Source organism: Gallus gallus, chromosome 19, assembly GCF_016699485.2.
Source record: "Gallus gallus isolate bGalGal1 chromosome 19, bGalGal1.mat.broiler.GRCg7b, whole genome shotgun sequence".
NCBI lineage: Eukaryota > Metazoa > Chordata > Aves > Galliformes > Phasianidae > Gallus > Gallus gallus.
In genome coordinates this window covers 9065465-9078596 of record NC_052550.1, presented here as the reverse complement: position 1 = coordinate 9078596, position 13132 = coordinate 9065465, and the positions used below count along the sequence as shown (strand labels likewise).

The following is a 13132-nucleotide window of genomic DNA, read 5'->3' as shown; positions in this document are numbered from 1 at the left end:
TGGTAGTTGGAAAACCTGGTGCTCCAGTGCTTGGGGTTTTCCAGCTGCAGTTTTGGCCGAGTGCACCCCAGACACAAGAGAGGTTTGCAGGTGGAATGGGCTATAGATGCACACAGGAAGCTCCTTTTAGATTTTGGATGACCTTAAAATATTGAGGAATTTGCAGCACTAACTGAACTGTCTGGCTGTTGTAATGACCATCAGGAATGGGAGACACCTCGAAACTGCCTGGAACTAAGAATTATTTCTCCAGACCAAGCTCCAGACTTCCGTAAAGTGCTGCTCAGGATTACACCATGTTCCCACTGCTACTTCAGATATATTAGCACAGTTCTGAACAGGAAGCCAACACACGTTCTAGTTTAATCTTTATTGATTTTTTTTTTTACAAGTATAGAATCTCATTTAAATCAGATAGCTATCTCAGCATCCAGCAATCTGCATACTCATCCGTCGGGGATGCAGCAGAGGACAGGAGGGTCTTGCTCCATCCGCAGGGGGGACAGTGGTGCCCAGGAGGCAGCAGCTGTGCCACAGAAAGGTTTCTCCCACATCTCCAGTTGGAATCTTTCTCATCATGAACAGAACAAGGCAAAGCCTTCTCCGTACTGCCATCCCCGTCTGGGAGGTCAAACAGATCGCCTTTTTGTGCAGAACAATTCTAGAATGCAACATAACCTTGAGGACATAATGAAGTGTTTTAGAAATGGGCTAAGGCAGATCACGACTGTATCTAGAGCAAAGTACTCAAGTGGGTGTACCTACTTCCAGTTCGCTGGTTGTCTGAACATGAGGAAATGCAACTCAGCCCTTTAGGAAGGTGGCCACGCACACAGCATTTCCTAAACATCCCCTTGGCTGTGTGGTGGGGGAAGGGAAGGGTTCACCTCCCGCTGCTGCCTTGAGCCACATGTCCACGAACTGTGTTTACTTTTCACCTAAAGAACACCACCAGTACTTTTCAGAAGTGTCAATGTATTCCAGGACTATTGCCCTGGCTTGGAATGAGTGAAGAAGGACTTTGTATTTACTTGATTCCAATCATTCAAATTTTATTTTACTTGTGCCTGACATGGACTGACTTCATTCTTTTTGACTTCTAATACAGATTAAGAGCTGACTAAAGATCTCAAACACTATATACTGAGAGTCACTACAGATGTTAAAGAAAACACCAGCACTAGCAACACAACCCTGCACTGCCTCCTCCCTGCCCCTGGAAGCCGCGCCGTTAGAGCCGGACTTCCCTGTCTGGTGCTAGTGCCGCTCCCAAACCACTACAGGATTCTGCAAGGAAGCAAACAAGCTATTAAAGAAATATCCAGGCTACCGCATCACAAAGCGCACTTTGTTCATTAACTCTGCCAAACGCCTCGTAGGCCTTTCCTCATAGGATACTAATAAACTGACTAAAAAGAGAGGGAGGCTGTATGAAAGGAATAAACTTGTAAGGAGATTTCATTCTGCTAAATCAGAGAAAAATGGGATGAGGGAATCCCTGTAGAGATAAATGCTTCGAAGGGAACCATTGGCCTTGCGGGTTAGTGAGGTGAGAATTAGTTGAGGTTCTGCTGTATGGTAAAGAACCAAAGTTGGCTGTAGAAAGAGAAGGGAATGTCTCCAGTCTGGTTGACTTGGAACGGCATGTCCCTTCTGTTGTGCTTCCCGTCTGCAGTCACATTAAATTCCCCAGTAAGGCATCAGGGGTCTCCTCTCTCTCTCATAAACGTCTGGGATGATGCCATATGGTGTCTGTACCATTTTAACCGTTGTCTTCCCAAACAGCTTCCTCTCGTAGTCTATCAGTTGCCTCCAGAAGCCCACGTTGGGGCGTATAACAGGGCGCCTCGATTTGACCCAGTTGTATGCCTCGAAGAGGGACACCTTATGGTACTTCATCAGGTAGGCGATGCACAGGGTGGCCGACCTGCTCACGCCGGCTGCGCAGTGGACTAAGGTGGCCCCGTGCTTCCGCGCCACACTGTTGATCTTGTCGGCAACACTGTCGAAGTACAGGGAGATGGGGGCGTTGGGCATGTCAGCCAAAGGCACTTTGACGTATTCAAACTGGGGCCAATTGAAGTTGGGGATCTCGATGGTTGCATTGATTATGCAGGTGATCCCTCGGGACAGGAGCAGGTGCCGGTTGGAGGCGACGCTGCCCCGGCTCAGGTACAGCGAGGGGGTGATTTGGGCGATGCCCCCGAGGGCACCTTCAGAAAGCATTCGTGGAGCCATCAGAGTTCTCGGTAAGGAGTTGTGGCTTCTGGAGGTCATGGAGGATCTTGGCACTCACACCTCCATTATGGGAAGGGATCCAGTGGGATCTGCAGCCAAGGGAAGGATTGTCTGGCCTGGTAGTGCAAGGATAGCAAGAGCTTCCTCCGCTTAGTCACTGCAAAACACAAGCAACACCACATGAGTGGGGCACCTGTCCGCTGAGCCCAAGTCTGTGCAAGAGAGAAGGAAAACCCAACTCACCCTGCTGCGGCCTGGACAATCTCCTACTGGCAAACCTCCATGGGGTAAGGTTGCCCTGGGTTTGTACGATGCTCATTACCATGGGGCCCCCAGGCACAGCCTGAACAGATATTAACACAAAAATCTTCCAGCCTAATTAGCTCCAATTAGCTGTCAAGGGCTTAGGCAGCCTACCTGTGGGCCCGGACAGTGTTTCATCCAGATTAGCGCATGGAAGATTAGTTACGCCTTTTTCATGTTCAAAAGCAGCAACTTCACAACTGGCTGGAATCCAAGGGGAGGGTGAGAAACATCTCACTCAGGCTGAATATAGGTGCCAGTAATGTACCCTGCCCTCTCCCCAGTGCCACCCTTCTCCTTTTTTAGGTATAAAAGAAAGTCTCTGCCAAAGCACATAAACACAGGAAAGTTGCTCATTAAAAAAGGCAGTGAGTCATGTCCATCTCGATCAGTAATCGGTTCCCAGTGAGGCTGGGGAAGTGTGGAAAGAGTGACCTGGTTATGTCAAACAGAGAGTAAAATTGAAGCAGAGGTAGGGACAAGGGAGGCTCTTTTCCTGCTGCTTTAATAACTGACTAATGTTTTGGAGAAAGACACGCTCCGCAGAGGCGTGGGTTTGCCTGTGTGAGCCATTTATCCCCGGCCACCTCCGCTGTGGGCCCCAGGAAGGACACGATCTGGGCACTCCTGCTATTTCAAAGGTCAGCGTGGAAAATAAAAGATCTGTTTTTATCTCCCCTATTCCTTTAGGACTTCTCCAAAGCCAGTGGAGAAGCTGCAAGCGAGGGGATGAGCCACAAAGTGTTAATACCTTGCAAGTCATTTCTACCTATGTGGCCTCCAGCTGGAACCTAGTGTGGGAGAGGCCGAGATGGGGGCAGAGGCCACCTGGGCCCCCTCGAAGGACTGAGACAGTGCCTGCAGTGTCCCCAGGCCCGACGCTGCCACGCAGTGGTCTGTCAGCATCCTGGGCTCTGGGAAGCACCGGCAGGTCTCAGCAGCAGCTCGTAGTGCTGCCAGCAGATTTTTGGCATGGGTTTGCAGTATGGTAACTTAATGAGCATAACACAGTCTCCTCTGTGGCTTGTTCCCTGCTGGCAGCTACTTGAGCAGCTCCTGAAACTGTGGGCCCAAAGTGCCGGTGCTGCAGAACTTCGTGCTCCAACAAGAAGATTTTTGCTGCAGCTGTGAGCAGCTTCCCACCACAGGCACCCGGCTGGAGCAGCAGGGAACATCATAGCATTTCAAAGGAATTGGATTCTTAGAGCAGGGAAAATCCCTATTCAAACATTTACTACTGGCAACACAAAGGATTTGGGTACTTACACTCAAGAAGGAGCTGCTCCCAAGCACCGCCTGGCACCTGGAGGCAGTTGGCTGCTGGAGCTGGGGTATCTCAGAGCGCGTCCAACGCTGAGCTGGGAAGAGAAGAGAGCATGGGTTTGTTAGGAAGCAGGTGGGACAAAGACAGGGCACCAGGCAGCATCTCACTCTGAAGATGTTTAGCCACCAAATTAGGTAGTTTTCCAAGGACTGGAAAGGAGGATTACAGCTTCTCTGCATGGACACAGAGGCTGTAGAAAGGCAAGCTGGTGCTGAGAGCCACAGCATCCTGCTCTTGGGAAGCACAGGACTGGGACTGCATCCCCTTTTAATTCTCCATCTAGACCAGAGATAACACGTGTCCTCCGAGTGGAAGGAGCAAAATGGAGCGAGGTGAAATGGGCCAAGAGCAATGAGAGCGGTGCTGGAGCCTGGCAGTCAGCATGCCCGCTGCAGGGCCGGCGGGCAGGGCGGGATGCAGCTCTGGCAGCACACAAATCCAAACAGGATTGTAACTCCACGCCATCCTCCAGGAGGGCCGGGGAGCATTAGCGGGGAGGTGACCTGCAAACACGCTGCAGCCGCAGGGCTGGGCAGGGCTGCTCCAGCGAGGGCTGTGCAGGAGGATCTGGCCTGTTTTGTCTAATAAATGCTGAATCCAGGGCCTTTGTTTGCTCGGCCTCAGCTCAGCTTTCATCGCAGGGAGTCAGCCAGCAAAATTGGCTGATCTCTGTTTCCTTGATGTCACCTGCCCTGCTGACCTGCTGCTGCCTGGGATGAGGAAGCTCAGCACTGGGACCCGGGCAGCTCCAGGGGCTGCAGTGGGGCAGGGATCTGTCTCCTCCTGGCCATCAGGTTCCGAGTTCCTTGCTTTAGAGAGACATCTGAACAGAAACATCCCCCAAGTCCTCATGGTGGCTTGAGTGGCAACCTGCAGGAGGGTTGAGGTTCAGGTCCCTTTGGGTTTTGGACTAGGCAAACAGGAGGGCAGTTGCTGGACGTGAGATCTTCATAGAAATCCTGAGATAGATGGGACCCATAGGGATTAATGAGTCCAACTCCTGGCTCCACACAGGACCACCAAAAAATCTTCAGTGCCAAAAGGCAGCAGAGAGGAAATGGGAACCCTTTGGTATGCAACATGAATAGGGACAAGCTGGATTTTCCCAGCAGCGAGAGCTAGGCTTGGTTTTGGCAGCATGACAGCCAGCAGCAGCCCCGTGCAGACCCAGCCCTGCAAGTGTGCTGCGGGATCTTGGGGTGCTTTGGGAAGGGCTGTGCTGCTTTCCATAAAGTGGTTCCTGCTTGCAGGCAGTGACTTATCCAGCCATTTGCATGCAACAAGCTGGGCTTGCTCTGCAAACTCCACAGCTCTGGGCTGGCAGCGAGCTGCCTGTGCACTGTGCAGCTCACCCGCAACAGCAGCCAAGGACGGACAGATGAGCAGCTTTGTGCTAAGGGGACACTGCACGGCCAGGAAGAGAGCAGCAACAAAGCTCCAAATGGCTGATACCTGGCAGCACTGCCTCTGTGTGAAGCAGAGCAGCTCTCGACCAGAGACAGTTAATGTTTCAGAGAGGATTTCATTACATAAGCAACTGCCGAGGCTGCTGCCATGCTCTGAGGAAACTCAACACAACTGAGGGTGATGCACAGCAGAGAGCAGAGGGCTAGGGAAGGCAGGAAGATGCAGGGAACAGCACCTTCCCCAACATCAGCCATAGCTGGGATAGCTCTGGGTACAGCATGCTACCCCCGCTGTGTGCCAGCTCCATGCCCGTGGTGGTTGTGGCAGCCCTGGGTGATGACCAGAGCTAGCAGCAGGTGTGAGTCGTTACCTGCCCTCACAGCTGCACCTTCCTAACACTCCTGCCTAGCCCCAGCCAGCTTCTGATTTCACTCCTATGAAACTCTATTTGCCGTTCTTAATATGCCCAATTTACTCTGCTTCGTCCCCTCTGTAACCCAACGCTGTTACCCTTAATGCAATGGTTCCCATTATTATGCTGGGGCAGAGAGAGAGAGGAAGAGGCTAAAATGGCTCTTCCCAACTCCTGCTGCATACCAAAAAACCCCCACACAACTGAGGATGGAGTGGAGTGAGCAGTGAGCCCCACGGAGCCAGCAGCTACTCATTCTTGCAGGGGGAGGCTCCAGGTGCTGGCAGGGTCAGGGTTTGTTGCAAAAGGCTGAAGTCAGTGTCTCCATCCTGGCTGCACGTGAGTGGTCAGCCTGTGCAACCAAGCTTCAGGACACAGGCGCACACACATCACAGAGGTGGCATTGCCCCACACGTCCCCATTGTTGGGGTGCTCCCATGCCATGTACTGAGCTCAGTGGGGGTTCCTGCTAACACAGTACTGGGGACTGGTGCAGTCCCTCTCCTGACCCAGGTGGAAGCTGGTGTTTCTCTCCTAATGTGCCTAACGAGGGGTGGGGGAAAGGACTCACTAATTACAGCGTGGAGGTAATCCTACCTCTAATGCCTCCAGGTGTGCACCAGCTGTCCTTGGGGGAGGTGGGCTTATAGTGACCAGGTGGTCCTTCCCAGCATTCACTGCAGCAGGGACTTTGCTTCTGCCCACTGTAACCAGCATTTCTCTCCTGATGGCTCCAACGTGCTACATGACTGTGTTCTACTGAGTCTGGTGAGTTTGCGTCGGGTGCTGTGTGTGTTTCTGCTGCTAAGCTGTGTGGTCTATCTGTGCTGATCCCTTAGGAGAAGGGGCATGTACATTACTGCAGGAGATAGGTGGGGTGGCTGCTGGGTGTCTGTCTTTGTGGGGTTGAGTGTGTCCTCCAGGCTGGGTTTCCTGGCAGCGTGGCAGTTCCTCTCCAGGTAGAGTTTTAAAAGCAATAAGATAACATCTCTGTAATAGTTCGTGTCCTGGGCAGTGTGCTCCCTCAGAAAGGCCACCAGAGATGGTGCTTACAGCTCCCTTGCTCTGAGTCGTGCAGTAGTTGGTGTTTCCTCTTCTGGCTTTGGTTCCCAGAGACACAGATTTCCATTAATGAAAACTGAAATTCCACCAGGAAAGCATTGTTGGTTCCTGGGTCTTCTGAGAAAGGCCTGAAAACACCTCTGAGAGGTCAGGAGACTGAGGGAGACACAGGCAGATGTCACGGTTAAATGTGCTGCGGTCTCTGGAATACTGGAGGGCCCTGCTTGTTGGCTTCCACTGATGAGATGGCTGCTCTGAACCTCGAGATTCTCATTCTGATGCTGCTGGGTGGCTTTTTCTGTGACTTTTTAGGGGGACTTAGTGGATTTTCTTTTCTAAAAGCTCTTCTAGCTTGAGAGCAGAGGTGCTGACTCGTTCCTAAGGGGTATGAGTCAGGGTTGCAGTAAGCATTGCGTTATACGTCGGTGCCGTGGTACTGTACCTAGCAGAGGTGAAAGCACCTCCCTGGCTCTCCTCCCCCTGCACTGTGAGCCCTGGGCCTGCAGGCTGGTACTGAGGGGTGGCCCTGTTCTGGTGCTGCCTTCTGCTCGTCCCCACCACAGCCCGAAGGCTGTGCGGCACTGGGGATGGTGGGAATGCACCAAGAGGGGCCCAGTGAGCTCAGGGCATGGGGAGGAGCAGGTGCAGAGAGAGCCTCGCTCCCAGCGAAACAGCAGAAGCCCCCACTTTCTTTCCCAGAGCATCATCTGGGATTTGAAGCGGGTCTGTGGGCTGGGTGTAAGAGGTACCAGCACTGAGGCTGCTTCTCCCCCTTCCCCGGAGAGGTGAAGTTACTCATTTTTAGAGATGACAAACGCTGCAGTAAAGAGTCAGTATTGCAGGTGCTGAAACGAGTCTGCTCAGGGCCCTTCCCAGGTAGGCCGAACAGCAAACTGCTTTGGAAATGGTCTTGGAGAACGGTGTTTAAAAGAAATTTCAGCGGAGAGCACAAAGTACAGCTGTTCTCAGGGTCACAGCTTGCTCATGCTGGGTCTGAGGGAGCTCAAGGTGGGCTCGAGGCCAGCGGGCATCCCTGTCTCTGTGGGCACCACCGTAGCAAAGCTGGGAGGTGGAATGTGAACTGCAGCCCCTGCCCTGCTGGGGATGTGTTCCTGGAGCTGCCACTGGCTGCTGTCAGCCATCGGTGTGTCCTCGTGAGCAGAGAAATGAACAGTTGGATTTTGGATTGGGAAACATCAGGGACATGGGGTGATGTGGGTGTGACGGAGGATGCCTCAGCTGTACCTTGCACCTGTGGCCAAGCCCTGCTCCGATTCCTGCTGGCTGTCTGCATTACCTTCTTAGGCAAGCATGGGATGGAAGCTGTCAGATGCGAACTTGAGATAACAATCTGTCTCCCAGAAGCTGTGAGCAGGCCTGGCTGCCCGCACAGCACCCAGCACAACCGCGGCCCCCGCACTCAGAGGCACGCACTGCTGTCAGTGCTGTGTTCAGGCGTGGCTCCCCGCCACACAGGGGACGTGCATGGTTTGGCTGAGAGAGGTCTTGGGCTTATCGCTGCTCAGTGACCCTGCATCCAGCACATCTGGTTAGAGAGAGCTTTTATCTCCCTGTGTGGCACTGCCTCCTCCGCACAGCGAGAATCCGGGCTGCTCCCATGACCTGAGCCTGATCTCTGGGTGCCCCGGCCTCTGTGACCCTGCCTGCAGGGTGACAGCTGGTGTCACAGCTCTGCTCCCTTCCTGGGCACTGGAGCTGCACAACCTGCAGCATGCGGGTATTCATGAACCTCTGTGTGATGCAGGGCTGTGCTCTGGGGATGCGCTTCCCTCGGCAACTGGTTTTATCCATGAGAAGCAAACTGCTTTTTGTTTTTTAAAGCAGTGCCTTTTATTGTGGAGCTCCTGGTATGCTCCAGCACTCCATGTGTCTGCTGCTCAGGCTCATAGTGCAGCCACCTGTGTCTTGCTTAAACTCAGGCTGGATGCATCAAATGCTCTCTAAAAAGCAGAATGAAGCCTTGAGGAGGCGTGAGCTGGATCCTATGGCTGTGTGCAGCGTCAGGGCTGTGAGCTGGCTGAGCTCTGGGGGCTGTTCTCAATTCCACGTCTCTCAAAGCAAAAGGGGAGGGAGAGCATCTGTTCCAAAGCTATGCTGCTTATTTTGGCACCAGCTGATGGCATCTGGGCTGCAGGCAGAGCTCAGAGAAGCTCCCCCGCTCCCATATTGTGTGTGTGAGAGACCCTGGCTGCCTGGGCACCTGTATGGAGCAGAGCTGTGCCTCCTGCAGTGTGCGATGGGGCCTCCTTTCTCCTAGGGATGTGCCCAGTTGATAAGAGAGGTGCTTTCCCTTCCCCATCTGCTGCACAAAAAAAACAGCTGCTCTGATGGTTATGTGATGCTGCTGGGGACTGGGGCTGCGTGGTTTGCACCCAGGGCTGCTGCTGCTGCCAGAGGCTGTTGGCCTCTCATTGTTAGGCAGCACCTCTGTGCTCTGCCTCAGCCTGCACCAAAACCCATAAAATTGAAGGCAGCTGTGAATTCGCTGCTGTGATTGCTGGAAATTGCATGGCACCTCCATGCCGATGCTCACCCAGACCTCTTTCAGAGGCTGTTCCAAGTAGTGTGCATCTAAGTACGGCCCTCCTTCCTTCCCTGAGTGATCTCAGAGCATTGTGCTGTCAGTGTGCCCGTGGTGGGCAACACCCTAGGGTGGGTGAGTGGGGCTGTGGGCATGCCAGGGCCATGGGGAGGTTCAGCACATGGCTGTACCAGTGGAAAGCTGAGCCGGAGGGAAAGCAGTGGAGCGGGGCTGGCAAGCAGCTGCCTAGCCCTGCCGGCCTCCTGCCCGCAGCAGCTGGAAGGAATGAGGTTGCTCTGAGCACATTGATGGGGTTGCTTAGGGTAACAGGAACAGAGGCCAACTGTAATCAATTAGCTGGAAATCAAGTTTACATGCAGCAGTGAATGCTTCCCATGCAAACAGCACAGAGCCAGCACCCCTGGTCTCCGTGCGCTCTGATTGGTATGGGCGGCTGCTCAGCACAAGGCACAGCGAATGCCAATTTTGCTCATGAATAGGGATTCCTGGCTCCAAGGAAACACAGCCATGCTCAGTCTTGGGGTGTGCAATCTTTACGGGGGGGACGTGAAGTCCCATCAGTGCTGTGCTGTATCCAAACACCCCACTGGAGACACCGGCACCTGACCGGTGAGCTGTCCTGCAGGAAGCTGCCAGCTGTGGTGGTTTAATTTGACACGAGCTGCCTGAGGGCTGTTGCTGCCTTATTTAAAGGGAGAGAGGAGCTGGGTGGGACAAGTCCAGCAGCAGGGAGGGCCCCCAGTTGCAGGGGCTGCACTCCAGAGACCTCCAATCTATTTCGGAGCACCAGAGCCCTGGCTAGGTGTTGTTTTGGAGCTGAAACTCAGTGTGCATATATCTAGAGACGGGGGTTGGGAGAAGCTCCCATACCCAATTGGAGGCATGAATGTTGCTTCCTGTGGGAAAGCAGCCTGGCGGGAGGGAGGGCTGCCTGCATCCCTGTGGTGTGGGGCAGCAGGAGGGCTGTGTGCGAGATGCACTGACAGAGCTCTGCCTCACTCCGATGTGTTTCCTTGCTCCTCACTTCTACCTGGGTCCCAGATGTGATGTTTCCGGCTGAAAGCCAGCGTGCCTCTCAAAGAGAGGCTCCAACAGAGCCTCTCTTGTTAGAGTTCTGTGTTTTGTTCTTCTCTCCCATATCCCATGTAGAGGATTTCCTCCTTCCCCCCATATATTTCTGAACACCAGAGCAGCCTCGGCTCGCCTCTCCAGTTCTGAGACTTAGTCGGGTTCAGCTGTTTGGCTAAACTGTGCCCCTTCCCATGTTGACCAGACCAACGTGGAAGCTGGGCCAGAGCTGGGAGCTCCTGGAGTGGGAATGAAATCCCTGGGATTTCGCTTGTTCCCAGAGGACTGGGACGTGCATGTCCCAGGGGCAGGAAGCACAATCAGCACCGTGCTGCTGCTGAGCACGAATGCTTCTAACCTGCTGTGCTGCTGCTGCTCACAGGGCTGTACTGCCCAGAGTGCTGCTGGGGTGCGCTCCCCAAACCGGGGCTGTTGTACCTTTGCTGCCTGTGAGCTGGAGCCGTGCTAAAGGCCAGCACCCAGGCACTGGGGGGCAACAGCATGCCTGGAGGTGGATGGAGAGGCCGAGGGAGAAGCGATGTGCTCCCCGCCCGGGCTGATGTGGCCTATCATAAGGGAAAACAATGTTTTGCCGTTGCTAATCCCGCCACCGTTCCCGCGGCGTTAGGAATAAACCGAACTCACAGCATGACATGAGGGTACCCGGCAGTAGGCAGAGCCGCGCGGCACGACGCTCGTTTGCCGCCCCGTCGAACGGGTTACGGCCCTCCCGCCGTCCCCGCACGCCGGGCCGCCATGAGTCGCGCTGCTGCCGGCGGCGGCCCCGGCAACGATTCGACGCACGGCGCGGCCCCGTCCCGCCCGGGGTGCCGGGGCTCAGCGCCTGGCGGGCGGGATGCGCTGCCCGGCCCCGCCGTCGGGCTCCCCCCGAGGAATCGGCCCGCCCCGAACTTGGCTGTGGGCGCGCCGAGCCGCCGCGGCTCTCCCGTCCGGCCGTGCGCTTTGTGCCCCGTCCCGCTCCCCGGGCCGTTCCCGTGCCGACCCCCGCAGCGGAGGCGGTGGCCGCGGGGACGGCCGCGCACCGCCCGAAGGGCTCTCCGAACCCCGCGGCGGCACGGCCGGCCTGGGGGCACCGCGGCGTGCGGCCGTGCGGGGCGCGAGCGGCCGGGCCGGCACCGCCACCCTTACGGGGGAGCGCGCGGCGGATGGAGCGGGGCGACCCGCGAGCGGCGCGCAGAGCCCGGAGTTACCGCCGCCCCCGGAGCCCGCAGCGGGGCCGGCTCCCGGTGCGCACCGCGGGGCACCCCCGGCCGAGGCCCGGTTCCCCTCCCCCGCCGCGGTCCCGTCCCGCCCCGCAGCTTACCGCGGCTCCTCGTCGGCTCCGCTCGGCTGGCGGCCGTCCCGCGGCGGGCGGCACTTTTATCCGCCAGGCAGCGGCCGGGCTCGGGCTCGGCGCTGCCACCTGATCGCGGCGCTGCCGGGGCCGCCCTCCGCCCGCCCGCCGTGTGCGGTTGCCCGGCTACGGCGGGGCCCGGCCCGCCCGGCGCTGCCCCCGGGCGGAGGCAGCTGGCGCCCGGCCCGCGCTTAAAGGCGCAGCGCCGCCTCGGGGCCGAACCGCCGCCCGGGGGAGCGGCGGAGGGGGGATGGGGGGGGCACGGCGGAGCGGTGGGAACGCGGGCGGGGACGGTACGGAGCGAGAGAGGGAACGGGCGCGGAGGGGTCCGCGTGCGGACGGGGACTGCCGGTCCGTGAGGGCGCACGGCGGTGTGCGAGGACGTGTCGGGGTCTCTGTGGGCACAGAGCTGTGGCAGACGGATGCGCAGGGGCCGCTCTGTGCGTGTGACGGCGGTGTACCCGGGGTCCCCGTGGGGACACGCGGTGTGTGCGGGCACGGCTCCGTCCCGGTGGGGCTGGGACCGCGGGGACGTGGCGCGGCCCCCCCAGGACGTGCCGGGAGCACGATGGAGCCCCTGCGGGGCGTTACGCCGTCACTGCGGGGACACACGGCCGGCCTCGCGGGGCTGTGCGGGGACGCGGCCGCGGCACGGCGGCCCTGCGGGAGGAGGATGCTCCGGGAGCGCTGCCCTCCCGGCGGGTTGCGTTGCTGAGGGCGGCAGGCCTGGGAGCCGGCTGGGAGCTCAGCGGGGCCTGGCACGCGGAGGAGGAGGCGGCGGGCTGCGCTTTAACTCCCCGGCTGCCAGAGCAGAGTGGCAGCCTCCGAAGCGCCGCCGCCCCGGCCCCTTTCTGCTGTCGTTGTCGTGCGTTTGGACCAAAATAGCAAAAATCCCTAATAGGAAGCTTCCCTTACCTCCAGCCCTCTGGCTTTTATCTCATTTCAGTAGGTTCTGTGACTCAGCAGCCCAGATGGAGCCGTCCCTCGCGGCCCTCAGCACCAAATCTGTTTATTGCTCCAGAGGCTGCTTTTCCCAGAGCCTCTCTGCTCGGTGCCACCGGTGCTCTCCCTTCTAACGCTGCCTCCCCAGCCCAGGAGCTCAGCTCAGTCAGCGCGGAGGTGGGCGAGGAGCAAAAATAGGCAAATTAAAAAAGAAAAAAAACAATAAAAAAAGCTCTCAAAAGGCCAAAAAATGAAAATGTGAGGATTTCAGCTCCGTGAGCTGGAGGTTCTGCTTTGCCTCCGTGTTGCGTCAGATGTGCAGTGAGGAGCAGCTCTGTGGGCCGTGTCGGACCCAGGTCCGATGCTCAGTTGGGGCCTGCAGGCGGGTGTGGGGTTTCCCCGTGGTGCGGCCCTCCAGGGGGCACTTTGGGTGTTCAGGACCTGCCGGAGGTGGTGTTG

At 56.9% G+C, this 13132-nt stretch overlaps 1 protein-coding gene across 3 annotated transcripts; it reads right to left on the bottom strand.

Annotated features, from left to right (window-relative positions):
• Window positions 1-351: 351 nt before the first annotated feature.
• DUSP14 (dual specificity phosphatase 14) lies at window positions 352-12841 on the bottom strand. Of its 3 annotated transcripts, none has more exons than XM_040650537.2 (3): window positions 12647-12841; window positions 3808-3899; window positions 352-2395 (listed from the first exon to the last, which is right to left on the bottom strand). In XM_040650537.2, exon 3 carries the CDS (start codon window positions 2275-2277, stop codon window positions 1681-1683), a length of 597 nt encoding a protein of 198 aa, XP_040506471.1. In that variant the 5' UTR covers window positions 2278-2395; window positions 3808-3899; window positions 12647-12841; the 3' UTR covers window positions 352-1680. The 3 variants fall into 3 exon arrangements, with proteins under 3 accessions (XP_040506471.1, XP_046758728.1, XP_415902.2); XM_046902772.1 differs by lacking the exon at window positions 12647-12841 and adding an exon at window positions 6282-11827; XM_415902.8 differs by lacking the exon at window positions 12647-12841 and adding an exon at window positions 11702-11827.
• Window positions 12842-13132: the final 291 nt, after the last annotated feature.

Bases quoted from the DNA above. Each gene is read 5' to 3' on its own strand.
- DUSP14 (XM_040650537.2), bottom strand. From the start codon at position 2,277: ATGACCTCCAGAAGCCACAACTCCTTACCGAGAACTCTGATGGCTCCA.